The sequence below is a fragment of the Onychomys torridus genome, chromosome 23 (genome assembly GCF_903995425.1).
Source record: "Onychomys torridus chromosome 23, mOncTor1.1, whole genome shotgun sequence".
Taxonomy (NCBI): Eukaryota; Metazoa; Chordata; class Mammalia; order Rodentia; family Cricetidae; genus Onychomys; species Onychomys torridus.
Window position 1 is genome coordinate 46,800,057 of NC_050465.1, and position 25,936 is coordinate 46,825,992.

The 25,936-nt window shown below is 38.1% G+C and overlaps 1 protein-coding gene across 1 annotated transcript in view; it reads left to right on the top strand.

Annotated features, from left to right (window-relative positions):
• The window catches only part of Pard3b (par-3 family cell polarity regulator beta), a 993,910-nt gene that overhangs the window by 368,983 nt on the left and 598,991 nt on the right, over positions 1 to 25,936 (top strand). The window contains 1 exon segment of the mRNA XM_036173329.1: positions 3,462 to 3,633. Coding sequence (XP_036029222.1) covers positions 3,462 to 3,633 — 172 coding nt within the window.

The following is a 25,936-nucleotide window of genomic DNA, read 5'->3' on the forward strand; positions in this document are numbered from 1 at the left end:
TTGTAAGCAAGCATGAAACAGGTGAAGTCATAACCAACTATAGACACAAGTTCCTTAGCATTTTCAGAGATCAGAATAATAAAGAGGGACAGTGAAGGGACATGTAATTGAAGACCTAGAGAGTTGAAGGAGAAACCTAGGCAGTCTTGTGTTCGGGAAGGTACATGAGGAGAAGATACCAAGGATGACAAAGTCCTCAGTGGTGTCCTAAATTCAGGGAGAGAGGTGGCATTAGCTTCTGCTACCTGGATATGCTTTTGGCTTTGATAAGAACACATTCAATAATCCAGAGCCTGTTCATAGTCTCTAGGTTTGCCTTAAAGACAGTCAAGAAATGGCATTGTTCCTGTTTTCATGAATGGGTCCTGAGAAGGCTTTTATTTTTGTTGGGTAGACAAATTAGTAGCCTTTCTGTGTACTGACCTTCCTAAGTGTATCTGGAAGTGAGATGGCTAAATACAGAAATCTGTGAGGACAGAAGCTTAGGTTGTAATCAAGCCATGTGAACAGATCCTGTGGGTTTAGGGGACTTTGGAAATGTCATGTGGCTACAGTTGGTAGCATGAGAACAATGGCATACCAGAAGGCTAACAGCAGGCATTCCAGCTGATCAACTGAGTAGAGGGAAGATATCAAGTCAGACAGTTCCCATATGCATTTTACAGTTTGGGTTATAGTAGTCTCTAAAGTACCAATGTGAAAATTTTCATGTCAAAATTTAAATGTAAGTCTTTCATCTCTTCCTTGTCTCTCTTGGAAGAGGTAACACTGTATGGTTTAAGGGGAGGATGCAGAAAGCCTCTTCCATGTACTAGATGCTTTGAAATCAGCCTATCTTTCATCGAGAGAACAGCATGGTAGTTTGTGTTAATCACTGTACCTCTGTAACAAGGTCTCTCTGTAACTTTGCTACCTAGTAATGTAGATGTCTTGATGAATCAAGTCATTTAGTTAACAAGGACCTCAAGAGTATGACTTAAATGACTCACCAGTTTGGAAACAAGTGTGAGTCTGTGGAGAGAGAGAGAGAGAGAGAGAGAGAGAGAGAGAGAGAGAGAGAGAGAGCGAGCTGGCTGGATCAGAGAGTCAGGATATGAGTCCATTCCGTCCAGGAGCAGACTTTGTTTCATCCATAGATCCTAGGCTCTACTGTGAGAAAGCCTGTAAACCATAAGACTGGGCGACAGAGTACACAATTAATTAACTGAAGAGATCATTTGATGTGGGAATCAACCAGGTCCCATAATCATCTACAAAACAGCCATGTAATGGTTTATCTTCAAATAATGGAATTTATGGTTTTGTTTTGTTTTTGTTTTCTAAGAACATAAGATTCCCATTCCCAAATTAGAGCTAATTCTGTAATTCATCACCTCTTTCCATAGTTTTTATTTTGAGGAAATGTTATAGTCTGTGCTAAAAGTCTAGACTGAAAGCTGAAGAAAAAGATTGATTCCATCACCAGATGCCATTTGGTCCATAACTGTGGGAAACAGAATTTCCAAACAACTGTGTTTTCCCATTAGATGTGTGGGTGTAATACTGTCACTGCACATTCTGTAACATTTTGTGGATAGAATGTATAGACAATAGTAAAGTTTTTATAGAATTAATATATCTAATGATTTAACTTATGAATTATCAAATTTAAGCTTTATATTTCTGACTTATGTTCTTTTTTTAATCTGTCTCCAATATTTTAAAGTGCATAGATAATACTGAGAGTTAAGGATGAAGGAACTAAGAAAAATAAGATACCATTTCTATGTAAAACTGTTCAGTGTACCAATTCAATATTCTACTGCCTAGTTGATGGGTATATCAGAATGAACATTCAGAATGTATGTGAATTCACAATATGCAAAGTTGAAATCATAATTATCATAATTATGGCATAGATGTAATAAAGAAAATAATTCAACCACATTTTAAAATTGATTTTATTTTCTATGCCAAGATTGAAAGTGTAAAACCTTTCATTTTAGCCAGATGATTAGAAAGATCTAGTTTTGCTGATTATTTTTATAGTAGAATAATCTTTCATTATTAATCTGCTTAAGTCTTATCTCAAGTCAGTTCATCAATGCTAGCAATTAAAGATAGAAAATGCATGTGCTCAATTTCAAGAATTAAAAATAATGCCTTGGGAGTAAGCATTTCTTTTCTGTGGTGAATGGATTGTTGGGTTTTCCAATTAAAGAAGTCTCCATACTGGAAATGAGTAGTCAATTATGAAAATTATTTTTGAATAGCCAATTTACATATCCATAATTGTGTTCATTTCTTTTGAAAGGCTACGTTGGAGTGTACAGTATTTTGATTGGTTACCCTTGCATTTGTGTTATTAATACTATTGCCAACAAGATCCCCCAGTGAATGGGCTTTGATGCCTTTCTGGATATGACTGAATCACAAGTAAACTTGTCTTTTTTTTAATGAATGACAACTATCCAAAGAGTTACTAGCAGTTTTCAAAATTAGTTAGACTGTACTTCTTGGGATTGACAGTAGCATCCATGAACTGCCTCCTGAATTCACATTTGGTCTTTTCTACCTTAGCCATTGAGGAAGATTTGAAATTTCTCTATTGGTGTGCAGCCTCCAAACCCAAACTGTAATCACACAGCAGGTCTGCTTTAAGTGTCCTACAGTGCCATAGCCTCATGTGATTAGTAGAAAAATTAATGTCAATTTTTCATGGAAAATGACATTTCAGTTTTTTATATTAAAGATATGCAAATACATTAAAAGAGTATATTTAATGTCCATAAAATCCATTATGAATAAAATGGTATGAAAGTTATGTATAAAAATGAGGCACATGTATATATGATGAACACATATTATTTGTAGCTATTAATACTCTTATGTTTGCAAGTATGTGTAGATTTAGATTGTGTCTAGTAATACATGTCATGAGGAAATGCTATACGCCTATGTGATCTGAAAGTACATTTCTAGAATATATTCTCGTGTTCATCTTTTGTAAGTTGAGCTCTCATTTTGCATCCTGGGAGAGAATAACTTATTAGAAAAAGTTGCAAGTGAGGCTGTGTGTATAGTTCAGTGGTAGAATACTTGCCTAGTGTATGTGAAAGTCTAAGTTCAGTCCTTCACAGGAGAGACACACACAGAGATTGATAGACAGAGAGACTCACATGATGAGACAGATTGATGAGGAGAGAAGGTAAGAGGCAACCATTTCATTCTTTTAACAAGAACTGGCCCAAACTGACTTTCAGAACCAGACAAACCAGAGTAAATCCTTCATCATGTTCTTCTGCTGTGATGGCAGGGGTCATATTATTGAATATTTAAGCATCTTAGCATAGTAAGACGAGTTTTTTTTTTTAAGGTGACATTTGCTTTAAGACCAAGTAAAGATCACAATCAACTAGACACAGTGTCCCTGTGATAATCATGTCCCACAAAGTAATTAGTGTTGTTGGACTTGTTTCCAGCTCATTGCTGTGTTTGATGAACAAGAGCCACTCCAGAAGATTGAGAGCCCCAGTGGAAACTCCGTGGATCGACAGAGCCCAGATGCTTTCGAGACAGAAGTGGCTGCTCAGCTGGCTGCCTTTAAACCAATCAGTGGGGGGATCGTAGTGACCCCATCCGCTCTAAAGTTAGGTAGGTGGATTTTGCTGTTGACACCGTCCATTTGGTTGCAAATTGCATCAACTTACTAACTTTCTTCTCTGTGAAGCTCATCATATTAATATTGTTCTCCATAAAACACATCTGGTTTCTCCTTTCTCTAAATTATTTTTCTATGGCTCTCCACTGCTGCTAAAGCTCACGTAGGGAGATGCAGTTTTTATCTTGAACTCAAAGTGACTCCCAATTGCATGCCCTTGAAGAATCACACGGAAGCAGACGGTAAGTGATGAAGTTTGCCTCTATCCTGGAAGCATCGCTGTTTTTGTAAAGTTCATTGCTTGGGAAAAGCTAAGGGTTACCAAGGAATCCACACTAGAAATAAGGTTCTCTTTCTCTCTTAGGCATCCTGTTTTTCTTCATATATATATATATATCTTAAACATTGGAGGAAACAGTTGGGGAGTTAGTTTTGGAATTTGAATTTGCCTGCTGGTTTATTCAAAAAAGAACAGTTTACCTGGTGATTTTGCTCAGAATTCTTTTTCTTAATATTTGTTTTGAACGTATAGGAAGTGAAAATAAACATTCTTCTAAAGTTTCTGTCAAGTACTACTCCTAATGTATCTGTTTTTCCTGATACTTCTTAGAGATAAGTTTGGGTCATTTTAATAGCACATCATTTTTGACAACCCACTAATGTGCTAGTGTTTAAAATCAATGTTATTTGGGTAGATCGTGAAGACAACATTATGAGACTGCTCCTTGTTCTGGGTAGAGCTTAATTCGACCTAATTCTCGGGCAGGACAGACACAGTCCCCACTTCTCAAAAAGTATCTGTTCTTTCTTGGAGAAGAACATGCACTTCGAATTGTGGCAGTTTGCCTGGTAAGGATAGGCTGATAAAGACACTTGCTGTCAATCACAGGGACCATAGGTTCTTCCCTAGAAGAGAAAATCTTCACAGCAATCTCTCCCCACCATTTGTTTTGCCAAACTTTTCCAAACTGACCTTTGCCGGTGCCTTCTTGTAACACGATGGTCCAGGCAATTGTTCTCTGAACAAGCAGTAGTAGACCTTTTGTCCCAGGTAGCAGCATCACTGAAGTCACCAACATGATGAGAAACATCGGGCAACTCGGAGCAGCAGCTGCTGCCTCCATGGCCCTACTTGTGTCTGGGCCCTGGCCAAAGCTTCTCCTTAGCAAGCCTCCTAGGCTGCCAGCCTCAATTCAGGGTCCTCCTGCCTCTGCCTTCTTCAGCAAATCCAACCGGTGTGTGCCACCACAACTGGGCCTGACCTGGGGCCAGCAAGGCCACAGGCTAGTAGCTTTTTCATGAATTTGAACCACAAACATTGGGTGCCAGATATAGCAGGAATCTTAAAAGTCTTATTAATAAAATCAAACCCGAGGATTGGGGTGAATGCTGGAAGATCAGAGACACAGAACAAGCTACAGCTACCTCACCTAGCTAGTTCCTTAGCTGATCTTGTTTCCTCAGACTGCAAGCTTCTGAGTCCTCATCCAAAATGAATCTCAGCTGAACTATGTTGCTCCCTGGGACCCACAAGGTAGAAGGAGAGAGCCAACTATGTTAGTTGCTCTCTGACTTCCACAGATATACCTAGGAATGCATGAAATAGTACACACACACACACACACACACACACACACACACACACACACACTAAATGGAAATATTGAAATTGTAAAACTTATACATAGCTCTTTTTGCCCCTCATTTGAAATTCAATATTTACTATTGTCCACCATGGTGGTACATGTCTTTAATCCTAGACTCAGGAGTCAGAGGCAGACAGATGTCTGTGAGATCAAGGCCACTCTGGTCTACATAGTGAGTTCTAAGACAGCCAAAGCTACATAGTGTGATACTGTCTCTAAATAAATAAATAAATAAATAAATAAATAAATAAATAAATAGATAGATAAATAAATAAAATTACTGTTTATTTTAGATAGATAGATAGATAGATAGATAGATAGATAGATAGATAGATAGATAGATGAGCAAACCAAATAACCCTGTTTTGTCTCAGTTTTCTGAAAAGCATTTGTAGTATCCCTTTTAAAACAAACCAAAAGGGAATTAATGACCTACGGTCTTACATTTTCCTGCATATTTTGGAATCAGGCAAACAAAGCAGTGTGCTAGAACATAGATGGCAAAGGGCTGGTTGGCGGCTTCTCCTCTTCTGGAGCCAGGCTCCTGGCTTCAGCAACCTTGCAGCCCCATCGTTCATTTGCATAATGGATGCCTTTTTATCCATTATGCAAATGGTATGAGAGGAAAATTAGGCAATAAGGGAAGACGAAAGGAGAAAATTGCTCTTGCTTGTTTTAATATTCTATTTATAAGCAAGTGCCATGAGCTTCAAAAGGCTGCGACTCGTGGTATCCCTGCCTCTGGAAACTTGTTTTCACCTTTCACTTACGAGCTTTTTCAGGGTGGAAAGTTTGTTTGTCTTCTGCTTTTTCATGGTTTCTTTTTGTCTGATCAAAAGAGTGATGTTGAATCCAAGAAGAAGAACCAACTCAAATTCTCCTCCTTGCAAAAATAGATTCTGTTTCTATTTTTAAAAGATTCATTATTTTATTTTTATTTGTGTACACGTGTGTGTATGTGTATGTGTACACACCCATGTGCATGCATGTGTGTGGATTACATGGAGGCTAGAACAGGATGGTCAATTTCTTAAAGCTGTAGGTACAAGCAGTTGTGGGTTACTAGATATGGATGCTGGAAACCAAACTCAGGTCCGCTACAGTGCACTCTCTCAACCACTGAACTATCTCCGCAACCCCTCTTCTTTGAGACTGATTTTGTGTCTGTTCAGTAGGACTACATATCAGACCCTGACGTAAAGAGTCTACACCGAATGACTTCAACCCTCACTCCTTTATGGGTTCTTACTCCTTTAATGTTAGCTATTGTGTTTTAATATTCTCTTTTTTCAGAGAATAGGAGTTGGGGCAGAGAAGTTTAGTAGCTCATCCAAATCACATATTGATCAGGCATCAAAGCCAGGATGTGAACTCTTGCTGGCTCAAGTGTTAGGAACAATTTCACTCTATGATTTCTGAGATACTGTTCATAGAAATACTGATAAAACTTTCTTGGACTTTACTTTGTGATTGTAAACCAAATCCCGGAAAGGGCCAAACATCCAGGTCTACACGTCCACTTCATTTAGTCAGGTAGATGAAGTAATGACAGGAGATAGCATTCATGTTGCTTGTTTCTGTAACAAAGCCACTAACAGGAGTACCAGGCAATGGGCCACAGTAAATTTATGCTTAAGAAGCCGAGGTCACCAAATACATGAAACATGTTTTCTCCTTCCTTCTTTTCATTCAGGTCTACATCCCAGATCTATTGGGTGGTACCACCCACATTCAGAGTGGGTCTTCCCTCCTCAGGTAAACAACTCAAAGGCACATCTAGACATGTATCTTCTAGGTGATTCCGAATCTGGTCAAGGTGACAGTGAAATTTGACCATCATACATAGCTTCTTAATTGGACCAAATTTAGCAAGATGATTGTCTTTCTAATACTTTCTTTTACTTACAGGAAACCTTGGGGTTTTATTCTGGTAGAGAAGTTAAAGAAATGTGTAATGCATTCAGTTCTGTGTCTACCCATTCTGCTTTGGTATCAGTGTTCTCACAACAGGGTCTGGCCATGTCCTGCCTCAGGATGGAGCTGGCTTGGCCATGGCTCTTCTGGGGTGTGACCTTGGTATGTTGTGAGGCACACCCTGTGCTCCTGCTTATATCAACACAGGGAGGGGGTGTCTGAAGAGGAATAGTTTTTCTCTTCCAGCAGTTCATCATGAAGGATGCTTAGACATGAAGGATGCCAACCACTGAGCCCTAGGCCTTCATGGCTTCTTGCCACATAGCTTTCTTGTTGATCACCTTTCATAGTTGCTTAACCTATCTATAGCCACCAAGAACTATCTGCCATTTAGTAATTTCTGTGAAATGTTAATGTCTTTGTGTTCAAATCTTGCTCACATTTCCTCACTTTGTCTCTGTTTATCTGGTAAAATGTGCTACTTCTGTATAATCTTAAATGCTATTTTTCTGTAAAGCTTTGTCTAAATCTTTAATACAGTGTTATATACAGTGTTATAAGCAGGTAGCTTCCAATTATCTAACCAATGAAAATATTACCCCAACCTAAAAAATTTACAATTCCTTGTCTTATAAATTAATTATATATGTATTTGTATGTTTATATTTAATTTGCAAGCAAAGTTTTAAACCAAGGGGCAATAACATAATTCCAACCTCATTTATCTAAATTATTTCTACCACAAATTTTCTAATAGATTCTCTAATGATTAAGTGACTGGCCCAGACTCAGTTATAACAAATTATTATCATCTTTTATTATACATCCTAGAAATTGCTAATACAACAGCCTATTTAAGAGAAAAAATCTATTGGCTGAAACAACAGCTAGAATTGTAGAGAGATATATTCATAGAATCCGTTTGGACTTTGAAATTATCTTGTTCAAGATTTTCCCCCATACCCTCTAGAGCCCTTTAGTACTTCTAATGATAGTTCAGTGATTTGATGAGCGTTTGCTCCTAATTAACAATAACATTGTTGGTTGCTTACATTCTAGATGGGGTTGGATTCATGATCAATCTCTGAACAAGTAGGATAGATATAACCAGCAGGTTAAATAGTAGACCATGCTCACAAGAGTACAGGAGTTTGGTTACTAGACAGCAAATGGAGTGTAGACACTTCGTAGAAGTCTCATAGCAAGGATACTCACCTTTAAGGAATTATGCACTCTTGGAATAAAGTTTATAAATATAGACTTAGAATTTACAATTGTCTGGGTGATTGACACCATTTGACAAATGAATATGTGAAAACATCAATTCATTGTGTGCTCTGGTGTTGAATGACTAGTTGGTTAAAAACAGCAACTAGACTAGTACTTTGCTTCTCTATCACCATGCTCCCTCAATTGCATGGTATTTTTGATGAATTGTATGTTTCAATTATCCATGCCCCTTAAATACTATATGTGATAATAATAACACTTCGTATCCTTTTGGAATTGAGATAAAGTGTAAATTAATAAACAAATACTATGAATAATTGTACATCAAAAGCTAATAAAGGAAACAAGACTAGAAAATTGAGGTGCTTCAAGTTTCTTTTAAATCCCATGAGTTGCTGGCTATTTGTTGTTGTTTTCTCTTTTCACATAGGCAGTATACGTGCATGTACGTGTGATCTTACAACAAACCAATATGCTAATGGTAGCCCTGTGATACTTTTCTTCTACAATGTGATTATCTCTGCACCTTCACTGATATTTCAGGTCTCTACATATAAGGTCATGCGGGCAGATTTTACTTTGAAGTTTGGCCGAATAAGAGTTCTCTACCTTTCCCATGTCTACTCCTCATGCTGCCTTTTTGATCAATGGTACCTGAGACTCTGTTCTCCAAAATGCATTATGTGGCCATCACCAAACGTTGACATAATCCTTGTCACTTGAGAACAAGTGACACTGAAGTGGTCCAAGTCCCTGTAGTTTTTTGTTCCAGAGCTCCAGATGTGTGTCCTAAGCCATGTAACTTACCTCTGTGAGGCTCCACTTGGACTGAAGATGCAGAATGAAGGGCACACAGATTGTTCTTTGTTCTTTGTTAAGTAGCCATCACCCACAGCTTTCTCCTCTATAAACTAAGCCTTGGTTTTGCTTCCATGGGCTGTGATAGTCTCAGGAATATTTCGCTAATACCTAGCTGAGTTTGAATCCAGCTCTTTGCTCCTGTCAATTTCCATCTCATGACCCCAATTAGTTAGAAGTTCTATTGTGTGTCTTTTGATAATTTTCTCAGTACTCGATTGAAATTTGCTATTTGGGGTTCAAGCTTACATGAGAAGATATTCCTTTAGGTATAATTATTTTAAGAATGCAATTTAAATAGTGTTTCAGGATTAAAAGGACTTTGGATTTGGCTGTTGCCACTCCTGTGATCTGTGTTACCTAGATGTAAAGCTGTCTGATTAAAGTTGAGAGTTGAAATGATATTAGTTTTATTTTATGTGTATGAAACTTTGAAGATGATGTGCTGTCTGTTGGAAGTCAGCCTTATTCCTGAGACCTGAAAGGTGCCTTGAAGGCTTTATTGTTTCCATGTGTGTTGTTTGTCTTCAAAACAAAAATGGAAATTATGATTATATGCTTGCTATAATAGAATTATTTTCAAAACACTCATTTCTCTCCTCTTTGTTTTCTTTCAGTAGTTCTCAGAAAACATTGTGTAGCCCTAGATTATTGTTGGAAATCACTACCATTTTCTATCTGAGTTTGAATAATTCAGGACATAAAGGCAACATATGGGAACATTTTTCTCAGTTCTTAAGGAAACCAAATCCCTTTATGGCCCTGATCTCGGGAAAACACACGAAGAGGGAAGCTTATTCCTTTAATTAGGCTGTAGTGTGTAAGTAGCTGCTGTGCCCATAATGTGACTTTAAGTCTTGGCATCTGATCCTAGACAAACACACTCACACCACACGCATAGCAGAACTAAAGCTCACGGTTGGCTTGTGTTCCTGATGGAGCCTTTGAATCCCCACTACAAAGCACATAAGCCTGTGAGGGCTCCTTGTAGCTGGAAGCTTTCTCCTGCAGGCTGGAAACCCAGACTTAAAATTACCACAGAATTTGCTTGGGTGAATCCATAAGTCATAATTTGGTCATTGAGTTTCATCCTATTTGTTTCTTTTGAGGCTGATTATTCAAAAGTTAGCAGCCATAGAACAGCATTTCTTTCTTTTCTTTTTTCTTCCCTGGGAGCCTGGTATTTTTCCCCCTGTGCAGGCTAGATGAATGATGCTGTAATTAGCTATGGTGACCTTGCTAGGCTATCATCCATCAGTCATGGCCACATAGTCAACAAAATGTGTGCTGCTTTCTAGTCTGATGGTGACTAAATCGGGACTAAGGAGCTGACGGCCTGTCTAACTTATTCTGGGAACCATTCTTCTCTTGCTATTGTTATTTGGGTTTTTATTTTAGTTTTTGTTTTCAGAGTTGATGAAATGTTGCCCTTGGGGTGTGTGTGGAAATAACAGGTTATTCACTAAATATCTAAAATGTTTGTTGGAAAACTAGTCAATTGAAAGAATAAAATCAACACTAAGGCAACCTAATCCTAAGAAATATTTATTACCAATTATTGCACAGTAGTAATTTTGCTTATATTCCGCTAAGTACAAAGCTGAATACTTTGAATGTGACTTATATTCTGAATGTGCAATTGAAAATACTGGTAATATTGCTGCCTCTCATAGAGGAATATTGGATGTGTTCTGACTTCTGCCCAAGCTTAGTTGATATCTCTTTAGAAATTTAACATGACAAGGTTTGCACAAATACAGTCTTTATTCTTATAAATGGATTTTAAATAAGATATTATTTATTAAATGATGTAATGGTACACTTTGGGAAAATTTATGACCATCATCTTAATTTCACTTTTTGTCTATTTTTTTATTCATTTTGACATATTTTAGTCTTGTTTCAACTTTCATTTTTTAGCTATCCTTTGTCTCTTTTCTTAATTTTGTATGATACACTCAATGCTTTTTTTTAATGCCAAAAGGATATTAAGTTTTTTTATACTCTAAATGGAAAGTTATTAGCGTACAGTTTACATTTAACCAACACTGCGAGAGAATACAAAAAAAAAAAAAAAAAAAAAGCTTTCATTCTTGGCCTCTTCTAACTGTATTTTCTAAGTTGATTATGTGACCTCTAAGAAAACAGTTAGCCATCTCCCCTTTGGCCTCTTCCCAACGCTGGACCCACACTGAGCCGGAGCCTGCAGGTCCTCTAATAAACAAGCAGAATGAAAGGTCACTTTTCCTACTGTTCACTTGATATTAGACCCCTGGGTTTTTAAGCCTCTTTTGCAGATTGCTTTTAATAGGAAGGGTAGTGAAGCCACATTTGCAGAGGCCTGGTCCCCAAGTAGTAGAAATATCCTCAGGGATGCTGTCAGATTCAGCTTTAGGGAGCAGCCTGGACCAATGGTAAAAGTGATTTGTATTTTTTATGAAAGGAAGACATACCAAAAGAAAGTCCATCCCTAAGACTGCTCTACCTCCCTTCATCACAGCCCCCAGTCTCCATTCTTGGGACCAGGACTTCAGCTCTCTATTCTATTCTAGATGTCATGAGGTAACCAAGACCTTGCAGGCAGTGTTTTCCTTTGCTTAAGGGCCTGTGTTTAGCTTGTCAGTTACAATACACTGAAAATTAACTTATTAAATAGTACTTACCTATATCAAACATTTCTTAATGGCATGACCCAGATTTTAAAACATAACTTTTGTAGATGTGTATTTATAATTTTCTTATTACCCCTAGTCAAAGTTATCATAATCTTCCTGATTTTTTTCTGCCATTAAAATTTGAAGAAGTGTGTGTGTGTGTGTGTGTGTGTGTGTGTGTGTGTGTGTGCACGGGCACGCGCGCACTGCACGTGCACACAATTCTTTTTTTCTTTCTGCCCAGATGGGCAAAGATTAAAAAAAAAAAAAACACTAATTTAATTATTTACAGAAGATCCATCTTAAGGACAAGTCACTCAGAGTTGGACACGCTTTCATGACTGGCCCGGGACTTTTTCATTTGTTTTGTCTGATAAAGCCATATGATGAATTATGCTTCAGTATGTACACATCGGGTTATTTCCTTTCATGCCCTACTAGAAATTTTTCTGAAATACTGATTTGGCCCAATGAAAGAAAGAAATCCTGAGATAGCTTGGTCTGTTCATACTCACATCCATAATGAGAAGAATGAAAGCCTTTGCTGAGCCATGGATGCTATCTCTCTTTTGTTTACCCTTCTAATGTTGAGTAGATAAAAGACAGGACCTCCTAGCCATCGCCACCATACCTTGTCAGTTTGTCTTTGGAACCACGCATCCATGTTATGGTATACAAAACACTAGCTCTGAACCTGTTTAGGCATTGACTTAATGAGATCGTTATACTAGCTATCAGAAAATATAAGTACCTTTCAAAAATGTCACAATAAATTCTGTTTACCGATCCGTGTGACTGTAAGATGATACAAATTCCTCAGGCTGCTCTACAGATGGAAGAAATCTAGGACTCTGTTTCCGTGTGTGAAATTAGAGGAAAGGAAAGATGTGGTACATCTCATTTTCTTTTGTTTATGTGGACTACTTAGCTATGGTTACTTAATGCAGATGATCAAGGAACCTGAGTAGGCATTTTGTGTTATCCCAACTCATGCAAAATTATAATACTTCTGTTTGGGCTAGTAGATAATGTTTTATAAGAGACTCTGCAACTTTAACGTCCACGATTCTATCTAAAATCTACACAGAGAAATGGTGTCTCCATGTCTTTTTTTTTTTTTTTTTTTTTTTTTTTTTTTTTTTTTGTATAACTTGTCCTTTAAAAAAAATGGCATAGCTGCACCAAGCTGGATGGTTTTGCCCTCATCTGCTGCTGTAATACTATGACGATCAATTAAACCTCACTTGTGTTTGTAAAATAAATAGACTTTCTACCCCAGAGATATGAAAGCATGAGACAAACTCCTTCCTTTAGTCACAGTTCAAGAATAATGTCCTTTGACCTCATGTCTTTAGTTTGGTGTTACAGTCAACTGCCCTTGTAGTCGGGGGTTCAGCATCTGCACAGCCAACATCTGCTCTTTGGAGAAGGCTGGGCTGAAGAATCTAAGTATGGAAATCAGTATGTCAGTGTCCATGCTTTTAAAAAATGGTGGCGTGCCTGTCACTGGCTTCAGTTAATCAATAATTATTTATTGATGTCTCGGTAGATGAAAAGCATTATGCAAGGCTACCAGAGGAATATAAAATAACACAAACCATGAACTCCTTCCCCAGCAGCTCACAATCTCTTTGACAAAAAATAAATTACTGTGTGATTCTCTTACTTGGTTACAATTCCATTGTTATAATTTGCTGCTGTTCTAATAGAGAGACTACAATTACCAAACCTCATACTTGAAAAAGACTTTGCCTTGTAAACTAGTTTGGATATCACAATACCTGCCATTAGTCATGTGCATTGTCTCCCCACAGCTGAGTTAATTGTTGGTCTTATATGTGACTCTCAGCTTCTAGAAAGACAACGCTAGGCAAACAAGTTTCCAGTCTGTGTGTGGCTCCTGTCTTCCATTTTGGACAGTGGGAGTCCTTAAAGCATTAAAAATACCCTAGAGCCCACATCTTCCCACTACAGCTGTCAATGTCCACCACTGCCCAAGGAGCTCTCCCAGGATTGAATGGGTTGACAGATGACTGTCTCTCTGTCCGCATATGCATCCATCCTTCTCCCTGAAGACAGACGCTCAGGCAGAGGTGCTCTTGTATTTTTCAGCAGTGACACTGAAGACCACGCAGCTCCACTGGTGAACTCAGCAGGCACACTCTCCATAAGAATTACTTGTGCCTGAACAGAAAGAAGTTTGAGACCCACTCTTTGCTTCCTCCTCACTGAGGATTTCCTAAATTACTGACCGGCTTTTTCCTCTCCAAGGCTTTATGATATCTCACCCTAATTTCTTGGTGGGATGTGGTTATATTTTTATTTGTGCTGAAATGCGGTGATATTTTATTTGTGCTTTAATAAATAAATTTTCCTGGAGATCAGAGGAAATAGTAAACCATTTAAATAAACAAAGAAGTAAGACAGTGGTAGCACATGCCCTTAATCCTATCACTTAGCAGGCAGGATCTCTGTGTGTTCAAGGCCACACTAGGAAACAGAGCCAAGTGTGGTGACACACGCCTTTAATCCCAGTACCAACCATAGAGACCTGGAGGCCTGTACAGACAGGAAGTAACAGAGCTGGCCCGGAAGAGGACGTAGCTAGACAGAGAACAAAATCAGATGGCAGAACAGCAAGGTATATAAGCCTGGGTGGACAGGAAGTCATTCTCTTTGGAAGCTATGGAGTTGGTGAGGTAAGGTTGGCTGGTGGCTTTCCCTATTTCCCTGATCTCTCTAAGGCTTTCACCCTTATATTTGGCTCCATGTTTTTTTATTTAATAAGACCATTTAGAAATTTGTCTATAGCAAGACACAGACATGTTGAAGTAAATGCATTTTCGGTCCCCATCTTCTTCTGACTCAAAGCATCCTTCTCTAGGTTACATTACAGTAAATGTGATTGCCCCATGTATAAAACTCATCACATTTACAGCTGAAGAGAATCATCATGGAAGATGAAAAAATAAGTTTTGTGCCTTTTCTGCTGTCTGAAACAATCATCACTTTCAAGAATTTGTCAAAGATGAGGGAACTAGCTCACTGGGTAACACCAGCTATGAAAGCATGGGGACTTGAGTTTGGATGCCAAGAATCAACATAAAGCAGTTACCTGTAACCCCAGCACTCCAGTGCTGTGATGGGAGGAAAAGACAGTAGAATCCCAAGAAGCCTGGGCCACGCTATCCTGGCATATGCAATGCCAACATGAGACCCTGTCGCAAACAAGGTGAAAGGTGAAGGTTAGTTTTCTTCTGACCTGCACACATGTGTGCCATGGCACATGTGTGCCCACTCTCATAAACAAACATGCACACATATACACCAGCATATAATATATACAATATATACAAAGACCTTTTCAATAATTGATTTTTTTCCAGAATACCTTTCTTGACTGCCTTATTGTCCTAGTTCAAAAATAATGTTTAGCATTTGTTTGCTAGTTCTTACTGAGCAGATATCATAATGCTCTGCCATTTCAGAAAGGCAAAGATCGTAGATGTTAGGGAAGATTCTTTTTTATGATTCATGTCTCTGCAAAAATAGCCATTTTCTCCCTCAGAAGCCAAAATAACGTACTCCATTTCCCATCTAAGACATTAATGAAACAGTTAGGAATAGAGAAGTATGGAAATTATATTGCATATTTACTCCACAGCAGTATGGCATTAAAATTAGGATCACAGGCCCTGAAGCAAGTCTGATTAAATATGATTCTGCCACCTACAAGCTGTGTGAATTCAGGGGAGTTACTTAACCTCACTGTGTCTCTTGCCTTGGTTATAATACAGGAGTGACAATTAGTGTGAGCCACAAGTGAGAGAATTTGTATGTACACTTAGACTGGAACATTCAGGTAACTGGTAGCAGAAACTATTAAACACTGTTATTTTCATCAAATTTATTGGTTATTTTTAATGAAATTATTAAATATTTTTTATACACAGATCTTTTCATCTTATCCTGTTTTTATTTTGTTTTGTTGTTTTGTTTGTTTGTTTCTTGTTTCCCGTTTTCAACTTTCCACCCATGAAACCATATTCAATTTTCATAAATATATATTCTGGCCATCTATCTCTTCCTTTAAACCATGAATTTAAATCTTTTGTATGCCCTTTCTTCAAGCACACATGATAAAAGGTAAAGTGGTTTATTGAAGGCAGAACAGCGGCCAGAACCTTAATCAGAATGATGTGTATGATGGCTGCTGGTATGACAGCTGCTGGTTTTGTGCACTACCTTCCTGCATGTGTTCAGAGATTTGCTGTGGAGTGATTGCTGTGATCCTTTTGATCTCTGTTTAACTCCAATATTTACCCTTATGTTCTCATCCTGATTTAGCATGTGCTTTGTAAGAATTTTCCTTCACTGCTAAAGTGTGTGCATGCTCTTTTTTAGTACCTTTATAGAAAGAAACAATACTTTTTTATTAGCGTAAACTAATTGAAACTAGCTATCCATATTGATTAAATATTAATCTTCTCCATTGAAAGATAAAGATTAATAAAATACAGATTTGTGCTTGGGGTGTTCACACTCAGTACATCATGTCTTCTAATGTTTCCTTCTAACTGAGAGAATGCATGGATGGTGTTTATGTTCACAATGCACTGGCATAGTAGGGCTGATCCCTGAGTAAAATAGCTGTATATCAAGGTGGCACTGTCTTGATGGGATAGTTCTCTCTTGCTTCCTGAAAGAATTCTTTGCTCCTTTTTCTAACTAGAAGACCATAGTAGCAAGCTTAAAACAAATATGGTTACGGCCAGCTCTGAACATAACTATATAGTTCCCCCAGACCCACTCTGTGTTCAGGATCCCAAAACAGTAGTATTTCTCAGCTGCCAGTGCACATGGATGCTGGCTTCCCAGATGCCTAGCAACTCCATTTAATGCTGTGTCAACAAATTGTCCTGCAGTATTATGGAAATGACAGCTCTTATTTCACACTGATACCAACTTTACACCAGGACACAGAGTCAAGGTCAAGCTACAAGACTTTAATTAAGTGTGTAGAAAACTCCTCAAAACATTTTCCAATTATGTATTTTGAAATGAGTAAAGAACTATATAGTGCAACTAAATGATAAAGAGAAATCAGTTATTTTTCAAATTTACAAATTTACTTGGGGGACTTAAATTGGTACAGAATTAACAAGACAGGAATTGGTTGCTGCATAAGAGAAAAATCAATCTTTTTTATAAATTATAATATATTCTGTGTGACTTGTATTTCTCTTTGTTTGATTTTACTTGAGGGGAGAATTCTAGATTGCATATATCCAAAGAGGAGAATGTATATAATTACCAAAATGTAAAAACAAACTGAAAATATTTCTCCTAAGGTATACAGATAATTGGAGTAGTTTTTTTTTTTTGTCATGTTTTGCTTAGATTATTTGGATAATTGCCTTCATTTTCCACCTGATTTAGTGTAAGTAGTCACAGCTTGAATTTTTTTTTTCAGGAGTTGTTACAGATATTTTCTTAGTGAAGTCATTCCTACCCAAATGATTGATCTTGCAATACTTTGGTATAGCCATTGCAAATAGAATTGTTTACCTGGTAGTTGGGCCTGATGTATTTCACACATGATATAAGAATTTCCCATTTGGTAGCTGCATTCTGAAATAATTTTTGATTGTTAAACCCTGAACAAATATGGTTGTTTCCTTTTTAATTTTAGTTATAATTCACTGAGCATATCGTTTGGATTAACACTCTACATTTTAAATTGAGGCCTTCGTAAACAGTGCTCATGAATATTGTATTGGTTACTTTTCTTATAACCGTGATCAAATATCTGACATGAAGCAGCTTAAGGAATGGCCAGTTTATTCAGGTTCGTAGTATGAAAAGACTTAGTTCACATGGCCGAGAAGGCACAGGGGCAGTGTTTTGGTGGCATTGCATCTGAATCAGGAATCAGAGAGAGATGAATGTAGGCGCTTGCTGAGTGTTCTCTTATGCTCCATCCCTTCCTTCCTCCTTATTCAGTCTCAGCCATAGAGCATGGGGTGCTGCCACTCTGTTTAAGGAAGGTCCCCGCTCATCAGTTCAGCTTCTCTGGAAACGCGTTCTCAGACATGCCCCAAAGTGTGTCTTCCTGGAGATTCTGAGTCCAGTCAAGATGGTGCTGAGTACTGACCAGTTTGTGTATGTAGATTGGGAAGAGAGAGCACACTAAGGGAAGAGAGAGTTTCCCTTAAAGAAACTGTATTGTCACATCAAATTCAATGAATGGATTCAGTTCATAATACAGAGAGAATTATTTAACTAATGTGAAGAAACATTTAAGGCTTTGTATATGTAACTAAACCAAAGTTACCCAGAAATTCACGATTTGAGAAAAATTTCATTGCATTCATAACCTAGTAGTTAAATTTGCAAAAAAAAAAAAAAACAATAAAAAGCTATATTTCTTTTTTTAAAAGACCTGACTTGCATTATTTGACAAGTATTAATAGATTTTCGTTAAACATATTCATAATAGTCAGGATTTTTCAATTTTCTCATTTGTCAATTGAAAATAATTAACATACTTTTCATATGTGCAGATGAGTTCATTCCACTACTTTATCACTGAAATTTTTAGAGTTTTCTATTGAGGTTGAAATTGACTTTAAAAGGTAGCACATGATTGGAAGTTGGCAAAATGGCGTCATGGAATTTTAAAGTAACAGCAATCATAGCCGCGGTTCCTAGGAGCATACTTTCATTTCTGTATTTAACACAAATGACATTGATATTAAAGGGAAATGTTCATGTTCTAGGTAAGCTGTAATGGGATGTTAGTGGATGTTGTAAATTATAGGTTATGTGGAGAAGCAGTTAATGTAGCATCAGGGAATGCCCTGGGCCTGGGCTTTGGAAGAGGTACCCTCTTCTCTTGCAAAACACAAATATTGTGATTAGAAAGAAAAGGGCTATGTGAACACTGCCTGTGGGAGCCCATAATCCTGTCTTCTACCCACTCTTAGTTCTCAGATAAAGAGGTCATGATGTGGATCTGTAATTCAAGAGCCTCAAGTGACTGCTGAGCTTATGTGGGGCTGAAGGAGTGTATGGGGGGCTTGGAGAAGTCATCTTCTCTTCCCACTGGTGATAACTGCACAGTGTCTGGATTCACCACTCAATTGAAACCACTGTCTGCAGCTCAATGGGCGTGGCCCTACCCGTGTCTGTGCTGTAGGCCACACAGACCTACAACCGCTCCGGCTTCATCTTTCCCTCTTGTCTTTGCTGTTTCTTCCATCACAGTCTCTTTCCCCCGTCCCTTAGTTACTTCTTTTTTCTCCACTTTTCTCCCCTTTACCATCTTTCTACTTTTCTGCCTCTGAATTCTTTCCCTTTAGAGACCTAACTACAAAATTACTCATCTGCTGGTACTCGTCTTTCTAAGAAATGGATTCTGTGTTATGTTGGCTCAAGACTGAAAGCTTAAGTGATGGATATCAAAGGGAAAGACTTTTGTGCCATAGATGAATTTTTCAAAAACAAGTAATGAACATAGAATGCGTACAATCACAACCGTATAAGAACATGTATAGTTCACTAAGATGTGACCAGGAAAAAAAATACACCTTTGTGTTTTTGCCCTGAACCACAGGCATAAACATGGCTAGATTTTGTCCAAATGGTCAGAGAGTCTTGCTTTAGCTGTGCTGAGCAGCCAACTTTCAGCCTGGCCTCGGTAGCCACAAACACTCCTGTGCCAATGTAATTAAATATGAAGTCACTTGATAGCCTTGCAAACAAGCAGAAACACCTGACAAGGGTTTTGAAACTGAGGAAGGACACTAGGAGTTGATTGGTCCAGATTGAGTAGCAGAGTACTTAACTCAGGCTCTCTGTGGGGGTGTCAGGCCTGCTACATCTGCTGGCTGTGGAGGTAGCTTCTTTGGGTCAATCAAATATAGTTTCCCATAGCTCCCACACTTAGCCAGGTGTCCACGCTGACTGAAAGGATGCCTAACAGCCTACGTGGAAATAAGTCCACGAAGTGTTTCACAAGTACATGGGTAATAAAAGGGTCAGAACAAACTGCTGAATCATCCTTCCTTAAACCAAATCTATGGAACTAGGAAATGTTATGGACAGAGCAAATCAACCTTCTATGTGATTCATCTTAGCATTGGCAACTATTAATTTGTAATAATCATCACTTCCCCTCCTATAAATCACAGCCTTGCCTTGAGCTTTCCAATCAAGTTTTGCAAGACATCACCTTAAATGTAAAGGCCAGTATGACAGCCCCTCCCTTGATGCTGTTTCTTTTTGGAGAGCTCAGTTAGATCTTTCCTAGGAAGAAACCGTCCAACAATTAGTTACAATCTTAAGCACATTTATATTTCTGAAGCATGCAAGTGATAGCATTTGGGGTGGATAAATTAGCACTGAGACCTGATTCTTACATTACCTAGGTGAAGATGCCTCTGCATTTCTCAGTGTGTTCTGGGGAGGTTTAAAAATCCAGACAAAAATCGCCTAATATGATAGCAGCTAGAAGAATCATTGTGATCGGAGTGACCTTTTCAACGGATAATTTGACAGACATTTGATGGACAGCATTCTCCCATCTCTCACCCAACCTTTTATCTCCTTGCCATAAAATGAAGGAATAAAATTTTAACTCAGGAGATAAGATTCTCAATAGTCATTTGTTGCATATCTCCCTCAGTGCAGTCCCTTAAAATTTGAAAGCTCTTTCTTTGCAAGGTATTTTCATTACCTGGAGAAAACGTTTCCTTTAGGGAGATATTCTAAAACAATAGTACAGGTGCTGAATCAAATTTCCCAGGTGTGTAAGGGGCTCTCTCAGGTTGCTTAATACCATTGGATTGTTGTAGTAAATGGCACTCTTGTGTCCTATAAGACACAACTCCACTTTCAAAGGTGCCTTTCCTTATACTAAGAGAGTAGCTTCCATGTTGACAAAAATGTGGACTATGAGGCACCAGTTAAAATATCCTGAGAAAAAAAGGTAAAATTAAAAGCACTTACTGGTGAAATGAAGGCAATCAATTCGCAAATAAATGTGTTTTTACAATGTAGCCCAGGGGTGACATGCAAATTCAGAAGACTAATATTTTCTCTGGGAAAAGGGTATTTTCTCTTGAAATCTGAAATGCCACCAGAATGAAATGTTTGTTGATTGGTAACAGATATACTTTCATTAAGAATATTTTTATGGTATTAACTTTTTCAAAACATGAAAAGATTTTATGCAGTTCAGTGACATAAATTATAAGGGTGTACATGTTTGTTGATGTGTTTCTCAAAGTGTTTACTTTCTAGAAACTTTGTTGCTGAGCTTTGGGACATTGTCATTTTTGAGTGCCATTCTGTTTTTGATCCCTGGTAGAATGCCTGATGTATAGTGATGAGTCAATAAATATTTGCCTAATGCATGTATGAATGCATTGAACTAAAAATAACCCCTACCTGGATTTTCATCTATTTCTTTACAAATTCTCTCAAGTATTTTACACAGAGGTCTTTTGGTTTGGTCTTTTTAGATTGGGACTCCATTTTATGTCACAGATTTTTGTGCAATACCACACATTAAACATATGTCAGAAAATTTAGATGTATTACCTGTCAGTTCACTTGGGGAAGTGGTTTCACGCCATTTTTTTTTTTTTCTGGGAGTTCATTATGTTGCTCCAGCTGACAGGCAGAATCCAGCTGACATGTAAAGCCTAAAAAGGATTGTTGAAGTATAAAGGAAGATTTCAGTGAGCAGCACTTAGAAGAGAGATTGTCATAAAGAGAGAAGTAGGAGGAGAGAGCACCCTGAGCTCAAATCAGGGTCTGTCATCTCTCAGAGGACATGAAGCAGGCTCTATCATTTCAGTGGACACGGAGCAGGGTCTGTTATCTCAGGGGACATGGAGCAGGGTCTATCATCTCTCAGGGGACATGGAGCAGGCTCTGTCGTCTCTCAGGGGACATGGAGCAGGGTCTATCATCTCTCAGAGGACATCGAGCAGGGTCTATCATCTCTCAGGGGACATGGAGCAGGGTCTATCATCTCTCAGGGGACATGGAGCAGGGTCTATCATCTCTCAGGGGACATGGAACAGGGTCTATTATCTCTCAGAGGACATAGAGCAGGGTCTATCATCTCTCAGGGGGCATGGAGCAGGATCCATCATCTCTCAGAGTCTGCTAAAATTGCACACTGGGTATGAAGACCTCCAGTCATGTGAGCATCCTTTCCCAACACCTTTTGTTGTGGAATATTATTTTAAGATATGTTTCATTCATTTATGCTGTGTAATATTTAGTGATGTAAAGATGTGTTGCATTCTTTTATGTTGCATTTGTTCAATTCTGTAAAGATGTGTTACTTTGCCTGTCTGAAACATCTGATTGGTCTAATAAAGAACTAAATAGCTAGGCAGGAAAGAGAAGGAGGTGGGGCTGGTAGGCAGAGAGAATAAATAGGAGGAAAAAATCTAGAGAAAAGAGTGAAGAGCAAATAAGGAGAGGAGGATGCCAGAGGCTAGCCACCCAGCCACATAGCCAACCACAGAGGAAAAAAGAAAGAAAGATATATAGAATAAAGAAAGGTAGAAAGCCCAGAGGCTAAATGTAGTTAAAGAGAAATGGGATAGTTTAAGTTAGAAAAGCAGTCTAGAAATAAGCCAAGCTAAGGCTGAGCATTTATAGTAAGAATAAAACTCCACGTATTTATTTGGGAGCTGGGTGGCGAGCCCCAAAGAGTTAAAAAAAAAAAACAAAAACAAAAACAAAACTACAGCCATTGTCAGCAAGGACATCACAATTGCCTTTGAAGTCCCAGGTGTGCCTTTTGCCAACCTATGTATCATTTTCCTTAGGAAAGCAATTCCTTCGCCTTTCTTTATAAGTTTGCCATCTAGTATTGTATTTCTGAGGATTATATAGTTTCTGGTTTAATGGCATTTATTTGAAGAACTGAATCGTATATTATAGAAATTCTTTTAGAAGAGACTTTGCCTCCATATTACCCATTATGCTATCATATGTTGCTGGCACTGAGGCATTTCACTACTGTGTAGTTTTATGGTTTGCTGGAGATGCGCATTCATATTGCTCCCACGGTTTTGGCTTGTATGCAGTGTTGATTTATGTTAGTCAGTTTACTAATGCTACAACAAAGATTCCTAATACAAACAAATTAAAAGATGGAAGTTTTACTTTACCTTGTATTGTCATTCCATGGGCAACTGCTCAATTACTTCTGGACCTGGTTTGAGGCAGAATGTTATGTTGTATGGCACATGGTGGTACAAAGCTACTGCATCATTATAGCCACTGAAGAGAAAGAGAGGCATCGGGGGACAAGAACAAAATGCATCCTTAAGGCCACAGTCATCTACTCTCTCCATTGGAAGTCCATTTCTAGTGCTTCATCAACTCCCAACAGGTTTGCAATAGAAGGTGACCAAAACACATTATCATGTGGTCTTGGTGGGAAAAGGTTAGATATGAGTCATAATATTTATAAACTTTTCTTCCCTATAATCTGGTAACATTTTTAACAGTGTTCTCTAGAAGATAATCCTAGGAATGAAACCATTGTTTCATAGAATATTCTTCTTTTCAAATGTATTAGATAGTGTAAAATTGCTTCTCACTGTAATTTTACTAATTTTTTAAAACCAGTAAGTGTAAAATAGAATCCCAGTTGTTCTACATGGTCAGCAAAACTTAATGTAGCTATATTTTACATTTTTGCCACTTTATAGATATGAAATATTTCATTGTACTTGGGCTTCCGCATAGTAAATGTAGTCATTGACCATGCAGATTGGCCCATCTGGGGTGTGCTGGTAAGACTCTTGGCCTCCTTAGTAAGTACTTCTTGATTTATAGGATTCTTTCCATGTTTGAAATATTAACTATTTGTGGTTAGCATATACTGCATGTATCTTCTCCGGTTTGGTGATTTATCAATCTGCTCCTATCTATCTTTCTATGAACAGGATTCTTGGCTACAGTAGACTCAAACTTAGTTGTTTTTTTAAGGTTTGGAAATTTTATACCTTTCCAGAGGTAATAAATTGTTCTTTTAGATGAAGGTTTTATAATCTGGGGCTGGAGTTGTTGTTCAACAGGTAGAATGATAGGCTAGAATGTACAGAATTTTGGATTCAGGCCCCAAGGATGCATAGACAATGACAAGGTGGGACTCAGCTAATCCTACCACTGTGGAGTCAGAAGCAGGAGGGTAGGGCATTCAAAGTCACATTCAGCTGTGTGGTGGATTTGAAACCAGCCTGAGATACACAAGACTCTGTCTCTAACAAACATGTTATATCTTTATCTCTTTAAAATTTTGACTTTACCCATGGGTTTGGGGACACAATATTTCCTCCATAAGAGATGGTTACTTCCAGGTACCATTAATTATGAAGTCTTGTTTCTTCACTGGTTCACAGAGCTATTTCTGTCAAATTCAAATTTCTTAATATTTCTGTGTCTGTTTCTGGATGCTCTAAATTATTTCATTTGTCATTCTGTCTCTTCCCATGCTAATGCTCTGCTCACTTAATTACTGCAGCTCTGTAATAGTCCGTGGTATCTGTCACTGCAGGTCCCCTCTGCTGTTTATCTTCTTTAGGAATGCTTGGGTTATTCTTCGCCCTTTGTTCTTCCACTTAAATTTTAGAACTGGCCTGTTGAAATTGATGGAGATGGAAGTGAATCTATATTTCCCTGGGACAGAGACATCCTCATAATACTAAATCTTCATATCAAGGACATGTCTTAACTTCTTCTCTTCTTTCATCTTCAGTAAAGGTTGAGAGTCTCTGCATAAACAACTTGTGCTCATTTGGCTTATTTCCAAGTTCCCGATTTTTATTGCCATTACTAACAATACTTAGTTGATTGTGTTCATTGCTGGCATATGGAAATCTGTGTGTGTGTGTGTGTGTGTGTGTGTGTGTGTGTGTGTGTGTGTGTGTGTGTGAGAGAGAGAGAGAGAGAGAGAGAGCGCGAGCGAGCGCGAGCGAGCACTGGGGACTACACTCAGGCCTTTATACATGTTAGCTAAGTGCTCTACCACTGGCCTTCCCTTCATTCATAGCTCTTATTTGATTGTTTTTAAAGGTTTATTTTTTATGTGTCTGTTTTACTTGCATATATGTTGGTACACCGCATGCGTGCAGTACTCATGGGGGGCCAGAAGAGAGAGCTAAATCCTCTGAAGCTGGAGTTACAGATAGTAGTGAGCTACCAGGTGGGGGCTGAAAACTGAACCTGGGTCCTCAGCAAGAGCCACAAATGCTCTTACTGCTGAGCCATCACTCCAGCCCCAAATACACAAAAATTTAAGACATAAAATTTAAGTGAGTAAATACTAGGGATTTTATATGAATATTCAGACCATATATGATTGTTTGCTTAATTGTTTTTATTAATCCCTATAACTCTCTTTCTTGCCTTAGGATGCTAAGAGCTTCAGTGTAAAATAGAGATAGTGATGCTGAGCTTCTCATCATCTTAGTAAGAATCTGCTCTACTTTTCCACTTCTGTTGTGATTTTGCTGTCTATTGATATACAACATATATTTTATACCTGTATGTTACTTTGATATTTATGTTACATTACTTGCAATATGGCTATGTAAAGTGCAACACATTGAAATATTATTAGTATCTTATGATTCCAAGTCAAGGTTGAGAAGTTGAGTGGATTCTCCTTTTCCTGTGAAGATTTTGAATAAGGTCACTTGCTCTCTCCCTTCCTTCTCAAGAACTGGCAGTCTTTTTTTTTTTTTTTTTTTTTTTTGGTTAGAGTAGAGTTTCAGAGATCTAGTCCATTATCGTCATGGGTGGAAAGCATAATGATGTACACGCAGACATGGTGCTGGAGAAGGAGCTACTACATGTGGATATTCAGGTAACAGGAAGTAGACTGACTCACTGAGCATGACTTGAGCGTATGAGCACTCAAAGTCTGCCTCCACAGTGGCACATTTCCTCCACCCATCAGA